A 19,419-nucleotide genomic window follows, 5' to 3' on the forward strand; every position below is an offset into this window, starting at 1 on the left:
TTTGATACAACTTGTTGTGCATGGAATTAAAATATAGGATCCTAAAAGAAGTAAAGAACATAATAGAAAATAAATCAATCACACACGACACCAAGATTTAAGTGGTTTGGCTTAACAAGCCTATATCCACTGACGGAGACGATTCAGAAGAAATTCATTAACAAAAGATGGAGTACAAAGATATTGGAGAGAAAATCACTTGAAACCCAATGCTCCAATACACCCAAATCTCATTCTCACACAAAAGAGAGAAAAAATTAACAAAGAAAACTCCCTTTTTCTCTAAGTGCCTTAGGGCACAACAAAGTGAGAACACACAAGTGAGATGTGCGGCTACTAAATTTCTCTCCCAATTTGCTATGCGGCAGCCTGCTCTTTATATAAGGTGTATAGCTGGCCAAACAACTTCTCCTTGATTGAGAAGTAAAAGGACAAAACCAAACCTATTGGAACAAGAGAAGTAGGTCGGCTACTTCTCCTACTAGGATAAGTAGTCCAACTTAACGGATGGGCCCCACTCTCCATGACTTGAGTAATTCAAGGCAACAAACAACAGGTCCCGACAGGTTTGAGTTTTCGAAAGTGTCCTGATGGTGGTCAGGTAAAGTCTCGACGGAGTTCCGGTAAAGTCTTGATTGGGTTTGTCTATTTGAGAATGAGATGTTAAAACTCAAAAAATTGTTTATCGTTTTAAACATTGGAAACCATTTTGTGGAAATGAAAGATTTTTGTTTTGAAGAAACCCACGATATTTTCCATTGCACAAAAAATGTGAAAAATATTTTTTGTATTCATTTTAAGCAGATCCCAACAGAGCCTAAGGTTTAATCATGCTTGAAAATTTGGTCATATTGGAAAGAGACATGCAAATGTAAAACTTCATTGATGCTCCTATTTTAGTGTACGTTCCACTGTAGTAGAACCTAAAATTGCAAATACATTAAAGTGAGTGTTAGGGGGATACTTCATTCTAAATTGGGCATCTTCTCAGCCTCAGGGTTCTTTTTGTTTTTTATTTTAGAGAGTATTCTGATATAAGATAGAATATATAAATAATAATAAAAAAGTACAGTGTTGAGGAATGTTTTATGCTTAAAATTTTTTGTTAAAGTTTTTAACTTTAAGAAAGAAAAAAAAAAGTCAAATCATTACACTGATAGTTAAATTACCACTTATCTTGTTATTCCATAAGTTAAGTTGATAGTCCTCAAAGCATTGCTCAATCGGCTAGCGATCACACCTCATGAAGCGAAGTTACTAGTTCGAATCCTCATCTCCCTCTTATGCGGACATGTTGATAAAAAAAAATAAAAAAAAGTTAAGTTGATAGAAAATAGTAAATTTAATTATTTAATTAATATTCTAACATTCACTCTTAATAAGACAAGCAAATACATGAGATAATTAATTAAAATAGAAAGTGAATGATGAATAAAGGGTTCGAACTTAGTACCGTTGTTTTAATATGATATTGTTAACATCACTTGTTCTAAAAATTTATGTCGATAAGAATTCATATATTTAATCATTTAATTAATGTACTAATACTAATATATTATTGCATGAACGTTTTGCTCTCTTTCATCCTTGAAAAAAAAAAAAAAAACAATAATATAAACCAAAGTGGTTGTCCTGTCATCTTTATATTACTTATTTTTATGGTGCTATATTTATACATGTAATAATAAAATCTATAAAAAAGTTCATATGATGGGTTTGCCATTGTATTGGGTGCTGCTATGCTTTATTCAAGGCGTGACCGTAGAAAAATTTATTTGAAGTGTATTTTATTTGGAAGGCTGGGTATTTTTATTTATTTTTAAAAAATTTTTATTCAAAGCGGGAAAAAGGGAAAAAGGGAGGAAGGCTGGGTACTTATATATGTGTGGTCGTGGATTCCACGGTAGCACTAGTAGGAGCATGGGGGCTCTATCTATTTAAACAAGCTGCAAAAATGTTTAAATGGTACCTAAAATACATTGTCATTAGAAAGATGGAACAGGATTCTCTCTAATTTATTTTGAACTGGAGAATATCTAGTTAATGGTCAAAATTTTTGAGGCCATAAATAGGACATATGTCCTATATATATATATATATATATATATATATATATATTAAAAATAATTATAAAATATTATAAAAAATTAAGGGGTGGCTGACCACCCTATTGGGGGTGGCCGGACCACCTCAGTTGGGGCTGGGTGGCTTCGGCCACAGTAGACGACTAATCTGAGGTGGCTGAATCCACCTATGGCCCTTGGGAGTGGTCCGGCCACCCCCAAGGGCCAAACGAAAAAATAATTTATTTATTTTGTAGATTTAGCCCTTGGAGGTGGCTGGACCACCCCCAAGGGCCATGGAGTGGCTTCGGCCACCCTAGCTCCAATTGGGTGGTACGGCCACCCCCAATCCACCCTTTAATTTTTTATAATATTTTATATATTTGTTTTATAATTATTTTTTAAAATCTATATAATATTTTATTATTATTTTATTAATGAGACAGATGTCCTATTTATAATCTCAGGATCTCTTTAGAGAGATCTTGACCATTAACTGGATATTCTCCGGTCCATTTGGACGGGAGATGATCCTATTCCTATAAAGATACGAATGAACTAATTATTAATGAGTCGATCGAGTTGAGCTTATACGATATGCGTTGACAATCATTAATCATGTCGAGCAGTGTTTTTTTTTTTTTTGGATAAAAGATAGATATTCTCATTCATAAAATCAGCCAACTATAGCAGAATGCTCTAGGGCAAAAATGTTCCTAATACAATCAGGTACATCCCAGTGCCAAGTGTTCTCCAATACATTTCTAATTGCAAACTGAGCTAGTGTGTGAGCCGCTCCATTGCTTTCGCTTTTCACAATGTCATGCGCCATTGATCAAACACCTGGATAGCATATTTTATATCTTCCACCACATGCCCAAGCTTGCTATAATTGATTCCCGAAGCCACCACTGCATCAATAACTTTCTTTGCATCGCCTTCCATTTGGACCCTTGTTAGACCCAGTTCTGAACAAAGCTGGATTGGCACCATAGCTGCTTTTGCTTCAGCTGCTTTTACTTCAGCTGCCTCCGGTGAAAGGAAACCCAACTGGGATCAACATCTCGCTGCAAATACTCTCCCCATGGAATCTCGGACTACCACCCCGAAACCCATCCGACCAGATTTGCGATCCAAAGCTGCATCCCAATTGGCCTTCAACCCACCTTGATTTGAAGCAGACCACTGAAGGTTTGACTGAGCTACCTCTTGTACACCCTCCCCTTTCCCACTTCCTTGAATCAATTGGAAATCCGCAATGGCCCTCAGAGTTGTCTGCACTATTTCAGCCGGAGAGGAGAACCGTCCTCCATGCAACACCTCATTCCTCCTCAGCCATATTCGACAAGCAAGCCCCACAAACTGTATAATATCTTCCTGCTCACATTTATTGAAAATCCCTTCCACCACCTGCAAGAGGCCAGGGCCAGAGAATATACTCTTCTAAATTTTTTTGTTACTCATACTCCACACATGCCGGGTAGACGGACAGTCCCATAAGATATGAAAACCAGTTTCCTCCACAGCCTCACAAAATGGACACAAAGATTCTGTTAGAATTTTCCTTTTACGCAGGTTATCACGGGTAGGGAGAATCCCATGACAAGCCCTCCAAAGGAAATTTTTTTCAACATTCGGTATTGGCAATGCCCATAGACCCCGCCACACCTCTTCACTTACCCTCTTTGGATGAACATTCTGCCTTGCCTTGGCCTACCATATCAAGTTGAATATAATAAGTACTTCGGACCAAAAACATACCATTCGCAGTTCCTCTCCATGTAAGAATGTCCTGCTGGTTTGTGCAGCTCAGTGGGATTGATTGAATTAATCGGGACTCTTCTTTGGTAAAAATGGTATCTAATAATTTAATATTTTACCAGATTGTATCCCTATCAATATGCTTGCTCACAGTGGCCTCCGGACCTAAAAGGGTAGGAGGTGACATAACCCAAAAAGTACTCGGATTAGGAACCCATTTATCTTGCCAAATTCGCACAAGAGACCCATTTCCCACTCTACACACCAACCCTGCCTTCAATAAATCACAAGAATTGAGAATACTCCTCGAAGCAAAAGATGGCCTAGATCCAAACTCGATCTTAATGTTTTAGTTTTGAAAAGATAAAACAAATGGAAGATGGAAAAATAAAATGTTATCAAATAAAGTTCTGGTATGTTGTCCCCTTTCCCCTTCTTGCTTAGGAAAAGAAAAAAAGACAAAGTATGCTGTAGTTTTTCGGCTATCTTCGTATGTCGTACAGCATTGTCAGAGCTACAATATTATGTGGTGGTCTAGTATAATATGGTATTACTAGGTTGGTTGTTATGGGACCATTTTAATAATTTAAGAAAAACGAAAGCTACATCTGCACTATTACTTCAAAAGAACTAGTCAAGTTGCAATTAGAGCTCTCTATAATCGCTTATAAAAATCAATCTCATCTAGTAAACCAATGTAAAACTTAATACTTATGAATTCTTTTATAATCTACCAGGGATGGAGCCAACTTTCAATTTTGGGGGAACCAGGGCCAAAACCTTTTTGGGAAATGACCAATTGGCAAAAAATACCTTAAATTATTATTTTTTGCCTTAATTTTTTTTTTCTTGTAATTTGTGGGGGACCAGGGCCATTGCCGGCCCCCCCTAAATCCGTCTATGTAATCTACTAACTATATGTCAACTAATATTCAATCTTTCCAATATAGGTTAATCATAATTTGACCAATTTAATTAAATGAGTCAGATCCCTCAACCTTAACTTGTTAATTTCGTATTGAGTTCGTGTCAGGCTTTAAATATTTTTATTTATGAAATAAATAGAGTAATGTTAGGTACCATCTTTTTATCTTCTTAAAATTCTCCTAAAACTGATGTAGCTTTTAGAATCACCATTGGATCAAAATTCAAGTATGATTCATCTAAAATTTAATGGTGATTTTACAAGTTACACCAGCTTTTTAAGAAGATTTTAGGAGGCTAAAAAGATGATATCTAGCATTACTCAAATAAATATTCGTTAGTAATGATTAATTGAAGGCTTTATTAAATCAAGGACCTTAAGCAACTGCCTAATCCGCTTAGCTGTGGAGTGGAATGTTGCACTGACTGATTGATATGTTATCTTGACCATTTCTAGATAGCTTTATATCCAGAAGCTGTTCAATTTGTATAAAAAAGAAATGGAGCGAACTTCAGTTAAGAGCTTTGCCATTTAAGGCTAAAATGTTAGTGTGACACATATTATAACATCTCAGTTGGGTAGCAATTGGTTAGAAATTTTAATGGTCTGAGATTCTGAATTGCACTATAAAAGGCTCAAAACAAATTTAGTTTTGAACTTAAGTAAATTAAAGTGCTTGAGTCGTTTCAATCTCAATCCAAATTTAGTTTGAGGGATTTTTTTGTTTTTGGTTTGAATTTTTTTTTTTTTAGATGGGTAACCCAAACAACAACCCCTAAACAAAGCGAAAATAGTGGAATATAAAATAATAAAGTAACCAAATGGTTAAATAAATGACCCGATCGATTAAGAGAATCAAAGTGGCCACAAAGGGTTGAAAACAAAGGCAAAGTAAAGGATTCCGAAAGGAGCAACCCTTCCCGAACCCTTGTGAGAACCAAGGCAACACAAGTATCGTAATTAGTGGCTGAATCTAAGCCAATAAGAAAAAAACTCATGCTATACGTGGGTATCGCCTGAATCATGACTTTTAGCAAAATTCCTTACCCGCTTAGGATAGGAATTTTATCTTCAAATCCTGCAACCGCTTCCACACCCGATCAATAATACTTTTAAAAGCAGCCATTCGTGATCTACCCACCATGGCTGGAAGTCTCAAGTAGGTGTCATACCTTTGTGTCGCCGGAATTTTGGAGATCTCTAAAATAGATTCTTTTTCCACTTGTGTTGCATTCATACTAAAAAAAAAAAATAATTAAAAAAAAAAGGGAGCAGAGTTTATATGAGTATATATATCTTGTTTAAAAATTGAACATGAATGATTTTGTATTTACAATCGGCTCATTTATTAAAGGAATAAATGTAAAATTGGTCTTTGTGGTTGGCCTAAATTACAAATCACTCATTGGGGTATAAAAAATAATTTATAGGTTCTCATGATATGCCAAAATAACAGTTTACGTAATGAAATCAATTTTCGTTAAGTAATTAACAAAATCTGCCACTTTGCCATGTCATATCCAGTAAAAACGCGACACGTATTATTATTAATCTCTGACTTTCAAAAATAACAATTAGGATTTTTCGCATCATTTTACAACACCAGCTAAGATTACACATCAACCCTCACTCCACATCATACTGTTACAGTAAATTAACCTAATATTGCTACAATAAATTAACCTAATCTCTTATATCCCTGAAATTTTACCCCTTGCGTAACCCTCTCTCATCTTCATCTCCCTCATCTTCATCTTCCTCAGCCAATTCACAAAAAGCGATCATCAAATTCTTGTAAAATGCTCCCAAATCATGGCGAGGAAGATGAAAATGAGTGAGGGTTATGCAGTGAGTAAAATTTCAGGGATAGAAGAGATTATGTTAATTTACTGTATTAATATGACGTGACAAAGTAATGAATTTTGTTAAGTTACTTAATAAAATTGATTTTAGGGAGTAAACTATTATTTTGGCCTACCCTAAGGACTTATCAATTATTTTTTTATACCACATGATAGTGATTTGTAATTTAGGCCAACTACAGGGGCCTATAAAATATTTTTTATACCACAGGGAGTGATTTATAATTTACGCCTACCACATAGACCAATTTTACATTTATCCCTTTATTAAATAAACCGAGATCGAATTGAATTTATCCGAGCCGAGCCAAAACCTGTTCTTAAGCGGCTTTGTTGGTTTATTGGCCATAATTGTATACCTTTATTTGGGTTAAAAATTCCGTAGTCATATTCTAGGAATAGGATCCTCTCCATTTCAAATGAAAATGGGGAGTATCCACTTAGTGTAAAATAATGGGTAATATTGTAAAATTTTTCCTTCAACTTGTTAAGACAAGATTATTCCTCATTTTAGATACTCTTAATTTCTAATGAATGGAAATGGAAAAGATCATATTCTCATATTCTAAGGGTACTAAAAATCGAACACTCTCTCAATAAAGAGGGAGGAAGCCTTTTAGATGAATATTCTCTCAACAAGAAAATAATTTAAGGACAAATGTCAGTACTTTTTTGGTTTTTTTGTTAGGGAGACATTGCATTACGTAGACTCTTATCAATGGAAGCTAGGAAGCATGCAAGAAGACTAATAATAGGAAAAAAATTATTTCATTTTATTTTATATTTATTTTTAAATTTTAAATAATATTTTATTATTTTATATTAAGTTGGACACATGGCGTATTTTTAGTTGTTGGTTGAGAATAGATGGCCAGGATTTAAAAAAAAAAAATTTGATGGGCAATTTGATAGGTATTGCCGATGATCCCAATCCATTTGCTTTAACCTAATTTCGAGAAAAATTTTATTTGTGTACAATTGCCACCACTTTTTAACAAATTGCCTTAAAGTAATTAATGACAATTTTTGGTGATTGTGCTTTCATAAATCAACAGAGCATAAGGTTGGACTACGTCACCAATTCAATTGTCCGAGACATATCATCATATAATAGCAAACAATTCCACATCCATGCTCTTGGGTGCCAAAATCTTACATTCGACCATGTTACAATCAAAGCACCTCAAAATAGCCCGAATACGGATGGAATTCACATTGGACGTTCAACGAAGATTAATGTGATTAATTCACAGATTTCAATCGGAGATGATTGTGTCTCCATCGGTGATGGCAGCCGGGATATGCTTATTCAGGGGGTAAACTGTGGACCAGGACATGGAATCAGCATTGGAAGTCTTGGTATGTACCAAAATGAACAGCCTGTGTCTAGGGTCAGAGTTATTGGTTGTAATCTTACAAACACATCGAATGGCGTGAGAATCAAAACATGGCCTGATTCTTATCCTCGATCTGCCGCTGATTTTCTTTTTGAGAACATTATCATAAATAATGTTGACACTCCTATCATCGTAGACCAAGGTTATTGCCCATGGAATGTGTGCAAACCAGAGGTATGTCCTTAACATCACACCAATCAAGTTTCATGTTATTATAGCTAAGGGTGGAGATTTGTGTTCACCCCGGTTTGAATTAGGATCTTATTTGTTTTAAATGAATTGAAGAATATCTAATTAATTATATTGAAAATGAATTTTTGTTCCCTCAAAAAGTGAAAAAAAAAAAAACAAAACAAAACAAAAAAACAAAAACAAAAAGTCCCCTCACATATAACTAATTGGATATTATCCAGTTTAAATGAACTGGAAAAAATCTTGTTCCGTCGGGTTTGAAATGTACTGAATATAAGTATGAGATCTAGACTATATAAGTTACCATAACCCAGCCTATTTAAATAAACAGATCAAATCCCTTAACCATAATCCACTGATTTTATGTTAGGTTCATGTTAGATTTATGGTCCGTATAAAAAAATTTCTAGCCATTATATCACATGTCGAGTTGAAATCATCTTGAAGCATGAGTATAAGAGTATATATATCGGTCAACCCTAACCCAACATGTTTAATTAAATGGGTATACCGTTTAACCTTAGCTCACTAATTTCATGTCGAATTTGCAAGGCACATAAGAAATATTACTAATACAATACTTTGGTTATTATTTCTTAAGATTCCTTCAAAGGTGAAGATCAGCAATGTTAGCTTCAAGAACTTAAGAGGCACTTCTGCGAGAAAGAGCGCTGTCGTGCTTGTTTGTAGTTCATCACTACCATGTGAGAATGTGGAGCTTCGTGACATAGACCTCAGATATAACGGAAAAGATGGCCCTGCTAATTCTCGATGTGTTAATGTCAATCCCATCATTGCTGGCTACGAGAATCCTCCTCCTAGCTTGCACTATCAGAATTGTTTTTTAACAAGAAAGAGATAGCAAAGAAGGCAAAAATCAAGTGTGGGATATAACAAATAATAAATTTTTACTAAGTACGAGGTTGATCCTCAATAAATTGTAAACGCTAAAATAAAATTATAATGCAGCTAGAAAAATAAATTGTTTTCCATAATGAAGTGGATAAACTAAATAAATAAATTGACGTTGGAGAAAATCAATAGAAAATACTAAGCCTTTAAGGATCTACCTAACATTTTATATATACCGTATTCTTGAGACATAATTAACTGATCAACTTAGTAGAAAATCAATAAAGCACTCATATAAAATAAAATAAATTGAATATGATTTAATTAAGAATTTATTTTAATAATATAATGCAAGATAAATTAAACATTTATTATATATTCGAACCACAATAGCATTTGATATAAACAAAAAAATCATAACAAATTAAAATAAATTTGTTCTCGTGAAATTAATTTCAAATTAAAATTATCCCTCACATTCAATTATTAATTTATGAAGAACAACAAATAAAATAATCTCAAGATCGAACACCTAATAAAAATGCTAGGCTTTACTCATGTTCATAAAAATAAATTACATAATCGAAGTGTTAAACATTAACAAAACACAAAGAACGAAAATTAAAAATCAAGAACTGACTTTCGATCTTGCAGAAAAACACCACCGAAATCATACTAGAGAAACAAATTCTTCATTTTTCTTTTCTTTTCTTGCTATGTAGTTTCCACGTTTTTCGTTGTTCTCTGAATGCTAGCCTTTCAAAGAAAGACTCATTTAGTTAATTTCTTTGCTCTCTTATGCAATTGGGTGTGGTTCGGCCAACTCCAATATTGGCCAAAAAGGGGTGGCCGGCTACCCCAAAATTTTTAATATATATATATGTAGGGTTTAATTTTTTAATTTTTTTAATTTTTTAGGATATGTGGCATTTTTGTGTGGCAATCTGTTAGTTTGGACTGACAGAATGTGATGGAGGTACTACTAAGTTAGTCTTTTTCCATAAGTCAGGTACCTTCTATGATATAATTTGAAAAAAAAAAAAAAAAAATTTCAAAACCTAGATACTAAAAAGGTAATTAACCCTTGATATAAATTCTTTTTTCGTTCAAATCATTTTTTGTGACACTCTCATAGAGCAGATTTACTTCGTTTCAACATATAGGTATAAATAACCAATCTTAGACTTTTTCTTGTACGTCTCACATACACAATTCGATCCGCCTCGTCTAGTACTAGAGTTGCACGTAATCACAAAGGACCCCTTCTCATGCTCGTGGCCGCCGCGAGGTGCATGATTTTGGGCCACTTAACTAACCAAGGTGCACTAGGCGTGGCAAAACATAGTGATGATCCCACCTTCTCTAACGTCCTTCTCAATGGGTTGCGCTCCTATCTCCAGCATCATTACTGTGCTATGTCTTCTCTGAATTCCCTTCGGCCAAAATTGTCTCATCCCAACACTTGCCCTCATTTTATAAAGCTTTTCTCATTTCTTTTACTTCTCCTAAAACGTCTTTGGGCAACGTGTATGAGAGTTTTACTTTTCTATACTTTTTTATAATTAGAATTTTATATAATGGAAAACATTTCCTTATATAAATAAAACCTTCCTAATTTTGGAATTTTCCAAAATTATAAAGTTCCTTGAATTGGAATATCTTTCATTTAGAACATTCATGAAAGTAAAGCATTGTACCCATAAAAGATGATTTAAATAAAATAACTTTTCGAGTTTATTACTTTCTTATGAAAGCATTTCAGTTAAGCGCAATCGTTTCATGTAAGCATAAGAATAAGATAACTTAAACATTTTTCATAAAGTAATTAAAGATCATTTACACTAAAATCATGACATGAAATTAAATTTAGAAATGGTTAATGATTCCCCTTACCTCAATAGTCTTCAAAGAATATTCACTTAAACCTCCTTAGCCTAAACGTAACTTAGTATTGTTAGAACATCAGTAATGATGAATTTAACGATAATGCATGAATTAAAATAGATTATTTCCTATTTAATTAAAATAGAAGGTGAATGACGAACAAAGGGTTTAAACTCAATACTTTTATTCTAATACCATGTTAAATTTGGCAGAGGGACTGTGAGAAAAATTTGGCTTAGGAGGAATGACGTAGTGCATGGGGGCGTTTTTGTACATCCCAACGTGCTGGTACAACAAACACTCACGTCCATTGAAGAGTTCTCTACGGCTAACAGTGTCGGGGAAACAAAGCGAGTCTTGGGTGCTATATCACATCTATTATGATGGAGTGCACCTCTCCCTGACTAGAAAAAGGTGAACTGGGATGCATCTATTGCGAAGAAACAGGGCTGGATGGGTTTTGGGGTGTTGGTGCGTGATGAGAAGGGGATAGTGATAACGGCGGAATGCAAAACTCTTTTGGGGTGCCGTGATCCTTCAGTGGCTGAGGCTAGGGCAGCACTGATGGCGATTTATATGTGTAAGGACCTAAGGCTAAGGCAGGTTCATCTGGAGCGTGATACGCAGGTGGTGGTCAGTGCGGTAAACTGCTCGATGACGGATTGGAGCAGAATGGAGCTCCTGGTGGGAGATATTAAGCGCGAACTTCGATCAGTCTTTTCCCCAATGGCGGATGACTTATGTTGGAAGGGAAGGCAACCATGCGGCACATACACTATCCAAAGTAGCAACGACGAGTGTTATGGATCAACAATGGCTTGTTGAGCCACCTGACTGTATCAACAATATTTTATCGATGGAGCAAGTTGCTCCATCTCCTTGAGTTGGTTCTAATGAGGCAATGATTTCTTTCAAAAAAAGAAAAAAGAATACTATGTTAAATTATGATTTATCCTAAAAACTTAAGCTGATAAAAACAGATAAATTTAATTATTTCATTAATGTTCTTATATTGATAAGGTGACTAAATTCGCGTGGATGAAAGTTTCGATCTTTGCATCTTGATAAAAAATAAAATAAAAAATAAAAAATACACATTTGTTGTTGAGAGAAATTCATCCTTATAGGAAATAGAAAAACTTCCATCATGCCATATTGAAGAGTAATGCTAGAATCATTTTTGTGCCACTCAAAGAATGATATGCCTTCTAAAATCGCCATTGGCATTATGATTAATTATTATTGAATTTTGATCAAATTATTTTTTAAAAGCCACATCATTCTTAGAATGATACAAGAGGAACGTAAAAATGACTTATAGCTAGGGTTACTCCATATTGTTTGCTCATTGAAACGTAAGTGTTTCTAGCACATAAAAAACAAAATTCATCCAATTTGCTGTAACTGACGATGGGTAGACCATAAAGGAGAAGATCATGAGCTAGTGAATCAACTTGAAATTCCTTTGTCTTTATAAGGTAATTTATTAAGATAACCATGGCAGAATATTTATTAAATAACTAAATAGATTATATCTTATGAGTCTCTTTAACAAAATTTAAAAAATACAATAATTATATAAACCAAAGTAGTTGTCCCTTTATCTTTATATTGTTTATTTTTACCGTGCTATATTTATACATGTAATAAAATCCATCAAAAAGTTGAAGAACTTATTTCATATGATGAGTTTGCCATTGTATTGGGCATTTCTTTGGCATGCATTGTTCAAGTTCCTACCGTAGAAAAATTTATTTTAATTAATTAATTAATTAATTATTATTATTATTATTATTATTATTATTTTGTCCACGATAGCAGTAGTTCTAGCTCTACAATAGGAGCATGGGTGCTCTATATATCTAAACAAGGTACAAACCATTAGGAGAATGGGATATATGAAGAAGAGTTGGAAGAATACAATCCATCCTCAAAGCAATTAAGCAGAAATGTTTAAATGATACTTATTAAGTAATAAGTATTACAAAAATACTCATTACTTAATAATTAATATACATACATATATTAACAAGCTATTGAGTAGAGTGGAGCTTATACAATATTCTGTGTTAACAATCATTAATTGAGTTTATAAGAGTATGTATCGTTTTAAAATTAAACATGATTTTTTATTCACAGTAAGCTCATTTATTAAATAAAAAGAGATCAAATTAAGTTTATCCGAGCTGAGCCCGAACCTGTTGGTAAGCTGCTTTGCATAATTGTATATCTTTAGCTTGGGTTAAAAATTCCCTAGCCATATTCTACTGGTAAAAATATGAATATTCTCTCAATAAAGAGATAGCCTTTTTAGATAAATATTCTCTCAACAAGAAAATAATTGAAGGACAAATGTCAATACTTTTTTATTTTTTAATTAGGAAAACATATAGCAATAGACTGTTATATCAATGGCACGAAGCATGCAAGAGAAGACTATTAATAGGAAAAATTCAATTAAAACTAAAATCTTACAACTAGACTCTCAAAGAAACTGCACAATGACGGGTAGAAATTAGTTTCAAATTTTAATGGTGCTGAGCTTTTGCATTGCACTATAAATGGATCAAAAGAAAATGGGATATTCATCATTCTTATTCTAAACCCAATATTTACACTAAGCAAATTAAGAAGAAAATAAGTGTAAATATGGGTTTAGAATTGAATGTTGTGAAAATATCATTGCTATTAATGTTAGTATCCACTACCGATGCTGCAACTCGTGTCTTTGATGTGAGAAATTATGGAGCAAACCCTAATTTTGACATCACCAAGGTATGCATGCACAATTCCTTTCTCCTTAACTATGTTGTAAATGTTTTCCCATAAATATTGCATGCTAAAAATCACAATTTCATCATTCCTTTTGTTTTTAGGCTGTGACACGAGCTTGGAAAGATGCATGTGCATATCCAGGTTCAAGTAAAGTTGTGGTTCCAACAGCAATATATAGGGTGGGCAAGTAAATTTTCTTGGCCCTTGCAAGGGTCCTATAGAGTTTAATGTTCTAGGAAGCATACATTCTCCAGGAGATCCCAAATACTTCAAGGGGGATTGTTGGATTGGTTTTGAACATATCAACCACTTAACTGTATCAGGCACTAGAAATTTTGACGGCCAAGGAGGAATTGCTTGGGGTAGAAGTGGTTGTTCGAAAAATAGCTATTGCGTCCATCTTCCCATTGTAAGTTTAATTCTACCTTAGTTGTGTACAATGGATAAAGTTTTCCTCAAAACTATCTATTTAGCTGACACCAATATTCAATGTTTAGACAAAGTTGAAAGAATTTTCTTCAGCCTAGTTTGGAGAAACACTTTATCTGTATACAATTGCCATTGTTTGTTTACACGTTATCAAAAAGGGTGACAATTTTGTGGTGCTTATGCTTTCATAAATCAACAGAGCCTTAGGTTCGACTTCGTCACCAATTCAATAGTTCGAAACATAACATCATATAACAGCAAACAATTCCACATCAATGTCTTTGGGTGCCAAAATCTTACATTCAACCATGTTACCATCAAAGCACCTAAAAATAGCCCGAATACCGATGGGATTCACATTGGACGTTCAACCAAGATTAATGTGATCAATTCAAAGATTTCAACAGGTGATGATTGCATCTCCCTCGGTGATGGCAGCCAGGATATACTTATCCAGGGTGTAATTTGTGGACCTGGTCATGGAATTAGCATAGGAAGTCTTGGTAAGTACCAGAATGAACAGCCTGTGTCTAGGGTTAGAGTTATTGGCTGCACTCTTACAAACACACAGACGGGCGTGAGAATCAAAACATGGCCTGATTCGTATCTTGGCTCTGCCTCTGATATTCATTTTGAGAACATAATCATGGGTAACGTCGACAATCCAATCCTCATAGACCAAGGGTACTGCCCATGGAATCAGTGCAAATCACAGGTACCTACAACATCACATTGATCAAGTTTCATGTTGTATAGCTAAAGGTGTCAATTTGTGTTTATGTGCCGAGTTCGAGTTATGCCAATATATAACTTTAAGAGTCGTTAACCTTAACTTGACCCATTTATTTAAATGTGTCACACTACCCTTTAACCATAATTGGTTAATTTCATAATGGGTTTGTGTTAGACTTAGAGGCCGTGTTGGGTTTAGGAGTCATTTCAAAAATTGACAATCCTAATTGTAGCTTAGTTTTCAAGGTATAGAAACATTACTGATACCATACTTTGGTGATTTTTTCATGGATTTTTAAAGAATCCTTCTAAGATCAGGATTAGCAAGGTTATCTTCAAGAACATAAGAGGTACTTCTCGGACTAAAGACGCTGTCCAGATTATTTGCAGTAAGGCACTACCATGCCAGAATGTGGAGCTTCGTGACATAAACCTCAAATACAATGGAAAAGATGGCCCTGCTACGTCCCGATGCGTTCATGTCAATCCCATCATCAGTGGCCACCAGAATCCTCCTGCTTGTAGCCTCACAACTCTTAACAAGAAAGGTTAAGTTTCTGGCTAGTTTGCGTAGACAAGAAATAAAGTACCTTTCATTTTCTGAGCTATTAAATAAAGTACCCCAAGAGATACTTTAGTTTACAAGAATTAAGGTTATGCTTGGAAATTTGATCATATTGAAAGAGACAGGCAGATACAGATGTAAATCAGAAGTTAGATGTTTTCACCATCTTCAAGTAGTGGAAGGCACAAGTCAAAAATCAGAAAAAAAGTGAAGTATCTGGGATCTGATAATGGTTTCGAGTACAAGGACACTACATTCTTAGAATTCTGCAAAATATAAGGCATTACTCGTCACCTCATAGTTAGAGGGACTCCATAGTAGAGCAAAGTTGTTAAAAGGGTGAACATAACAGCACTCGAAATGGCCAAATGTATGAGGTTAAATATAGGATTGTCAAAGAGTTTCTGCGCTAAGTCAGTTAATTATGCATTCTTCGTCACCAATGAATCTCCATCTGCAACAATTAATTTTGTAACGCCCCGATATTTGAACTAGCAAATATCGAAGTCGTGACGTTGCAACTTTAGAAAATACAATCTTACAGCGGAGTATGTATATTTCTTTTTCTATGACCTAGGAATAACTTACACAACACAATTGAGCTGACTGAAATACCTCGAGGTGATATATTATTAAATAAAATAGAAACATGGTTTTCATTACAACATATGTACACACTAGGTGTACCGGCACCTAAATTAACATAGTAATATCTATTAAGTTTACACACATCACCATACATAATAAAAGCAATTAATATAAATGAGACTTGCTCCATAGAGTAAGCATAAATCCTGCAGCAGATGGTCTATCAACCATCAAAACCAGTAAAAGGACCATCATCCTCACTTTCTATCCCTGCATCAAGATCTATGTAAAGATGATGTTATCATATTTACATTGGCAAACAAGTGAGTAATCTATTTTCTTAGATATAAAGACTAAAAAGACTAGTTTGAACAAATAAGATTAAAGACTAAAATATATAATAATGAATGAATTGTGAATGCAGCGTAATGACAGATTAGTTTGTGTTTTATGATAGTCTTTCTTCAAACCTCTTCTCATGAGCTCTCAGCCCGCTTACGTCCGTTATGTCCCTCACACTTTAGAGGTTTACCTGTTTGGTGTTGGCAGCTACACCGCCCCAGCTTAGTTATATATTAGGCATGTTGGACGGTTATATACCCCCATCCACTGAGATACCGACAGTTCCTCGCGGCAATCCACCCAGCTTGTTCTTAAGGTGGCTATCTTATCAGCCCATTTTATTAGACACATTATGCAGCAGTTGTTTTGCAAAATTATATCAATAAGACAAAATAAGAATTCCTATAACAATAGAACAAAGCTAGTACTCAGTAAGTATATCCATACTTACACTCCTTAGTGTAGTATTCTGCTCCACTTCTGCACATAATACATACATACAAACAATACTTAGTTCATCCTCCAATAATAAAATTGTTTAAAGACCCTCATCTTTTTATATTTATTTATTATCCGTCACTTCATCTTTATTTACTCATTTTATTATATTAATTTAAGATAGTCATTTATAACTAGTTAAATGACTGAATGTAAATGTTAAATGCATATTTCGGGGATGAGATCAAATGGTCCTTACCGCCAGAAATATGAACAGAAATTTAAATGACATAAAAGAAATGACTGAATGTAAATGTTAAATGCATATTTCGGGGATGAGATCAAATGGTCCTTACCGTCAGAAATATGAACAGAAATTTAAATGACATAAAAGAAATGACTGAATGTAAATACTGTAAAGTAAATAATATATAGATAATATTATAAGTCCTTAATTGATTTTGTCCACTAACTCTTTATTATTAATTCTCTTGTATCCATTACTTTATTTTGCATTTTACACTTTATTGGGTCTTTAAACAATTAAATGAGGACAAGTAATAAAAGCAATAAATCATGATATTTATACAAGAAACACTTACCCAATAATCCTTAGAAGTAAAACTCCACCAAATCTTCTCTAGGTAGCTAGTTTTAGAAAAACACTTGAACACTACAAGAAAGATCTAGGCTATATGGTATTTGACTAGAACTAAAAAACAAAATGAAAGGAGGAGCAAACAATTTTCTTTGTTCTAAGATTGTAAATAAAAAGCAAGTGAAAGTGACTATAGCTTAGGCTCTATTTATAAGAGAATGAATGGTTAGGATTTATTTTTAAACCTTTGATCTAAGGGTTGAGATGTATTTAACCATAAGAATGAACTTAGTCCATATTTCATACTCTATACCAAATAGTATTTTCGTCCAAAATGAGGACAGCGTATTTCGATCCCTTTTTCAATGTCCAAACGTACTCTGATTGACATGCAATTTTGAGAGTAGATAGAGGACTTCGAGAAAAACATTTTATATTTTTGGTTCGACTTCATCCGAGTTCGTTTGAATCTATTTTTGGCCTATACAAGGTTTCTAATTCAACTTAGGCTTTAACTATTTGCATTCCCACTTGGCCACTTGCTTTATTAAATCATTATAATCATGATATTTACTATAATCATCATTACTAGAAGACTTTAAGCTTTCAACAAAGGTGGCTAACCTTGGTATCTTTCTTTAGCAGTTTTAATCCCATTTAGACAGTATGAAAATTAAGACACTGCTTTTTAGGCCAAAAACTACAAAGCTTCAAATTAATTTCTAACTTCACTAAACACCAATATAAATAATTTATTTACTAGATTGTGTTTAATTATGCTCATAAACATATTAGTGAAGCTAAATTTTAGAATTGAATGGATATACAAAAGATGTCAAAAATCAATGTAATATACTTGTAATACTAAATAGTTATTCAATATCATTATTCCACGTATCATTGTTCTAATTTATCGATTATATTTTTAATCTATTTAATATTATTTAAATAAGAGTTTTAAAATCTAGGTCGTTACAAATTTCAAGGTTCCAGAGGAAGTATGATCAGGTAAATTGGTTGATTATTCTACATTGAGAATATTTGTTTGTCCGATATACGCTCGCGTGCAAAGTGGAGAGTGGTTGAAATTAGATTCAAAGTCAAGAAAATGTATTTGTCTTTGTCTGGAATCTAGTGTTAAAGGCTATAGGCTATCCGATCCAGTCTCAAAGAAGAATATTTTTAGCAAAGATGTGGTGTTTGATGAGGGCTATATGTTAAGAAAATGTGAGGATGAAGCATCGACTGAAAGCCACAAAAGGAAACAGGTCGTGGAGGTGGAGATTGTTGATCAGCGTCCACTCACAGACATATATGATGATGAAGAATCTTCAAGAGACTCATAGTACCAAGAATAGCCTTATTCTTTAGCAAAAGGTAAAAAAAAAAAAAAAAAAAAAAAAAAAGTGATCAAAAAGCACTAGAGAGGTATGTATTTGGAGACATGGTTTTTTATGCTCTCACATGTGGTAGTGGAGACACATCGTCTGTTCAAAATAATATGCCGAAAGAGGTGAAGTCACTATAAAAAGCTCTAACATATGGTAGTGGAGACTCATCGTCTATTTAGAATGATATGCCAAAAGAGGTGAACTCATTATAGAAAGGTAAAGCTTAGGAATCAACAGAATTGCTTAAGGGAAAGAAGGCTAAATAGTGCAAATGTGTCTAAAGGAAGAAAAAGTCATCAAAGAATGTTGTGTGGCAAATAGGACTAGTAGGGAAGCATGGTGGCCTGTCTAAACTAGGTCATATGCTCAAGTTCAAAAGCCAAAAGGTCCTTGAACTTGAGTGACACTAGTGGATTGTGATTTCTATTAGGAGATGAGGCGGACGCATCTGAAGGAGATTCGTCTTGTTGATAAACTTGATAAGTTTGAAGCCAAGGAAGAAATTGTTGACGTGGGTGCATTGACCCTTCAAGTCGATGGGGCCAAGCATAACTCCTCCTCCAAAAAAGTGTGGTCTTCCTTTTGTCATCTCATTATTTGTTATTGGTTACAATTTTTTAAAATT

The 19,419-nt window shown here is 34.1% G+C and overlaps 1 protein-coding gene and 1 pseudogene across 1 annotated transcript; both read left to right on the forward strand.

Annotated features, from left to right (window-relative positions):
• The first annotated feature begins 507 nt into the window (after window positions 1-507).
• Window positions 508-11,761, forward strand: LOC132180683 (exopolygalacturonase-like). The gene is made up of 6 exons (XM_059593587.1): window positions 508-566; window positions 608-628; window positions 7,669-8,182; window positions 8,802-9,025; window positions 11,149-11,224; window positions 11,345-11,761. Exons 1-6 carry the CDS (start codon window positions 508-510, stop codon window positions 11,759-11,761), a joined length of 1,311 nt encoding a protein of 436 aa, XP_059449570.1.
• Window positions 11,762-13,585: 1,824 nt separating this feature from the next.
• Window positions 13,586-15,425, forward strand: LOC132180684 (exopolygalacturonase-like; annotated as a pseudogene).
• Window positions 15,426-19,419: the final 3,994 nt, after the last annotated feature.

Source organism: Corylus avellana, chromosome ca5 (genome assembly GCF_901000735.1).
Source record: "Corylus avellana chromosome ca5, CavTom2PMs-1.0".
Taxonomy (NCBI): Eukaryota; Viridiplantae; Streptophyta; class Magnoliopsida; order Fagales; family Betulaceae; genus Corylus; species Corylus avellana.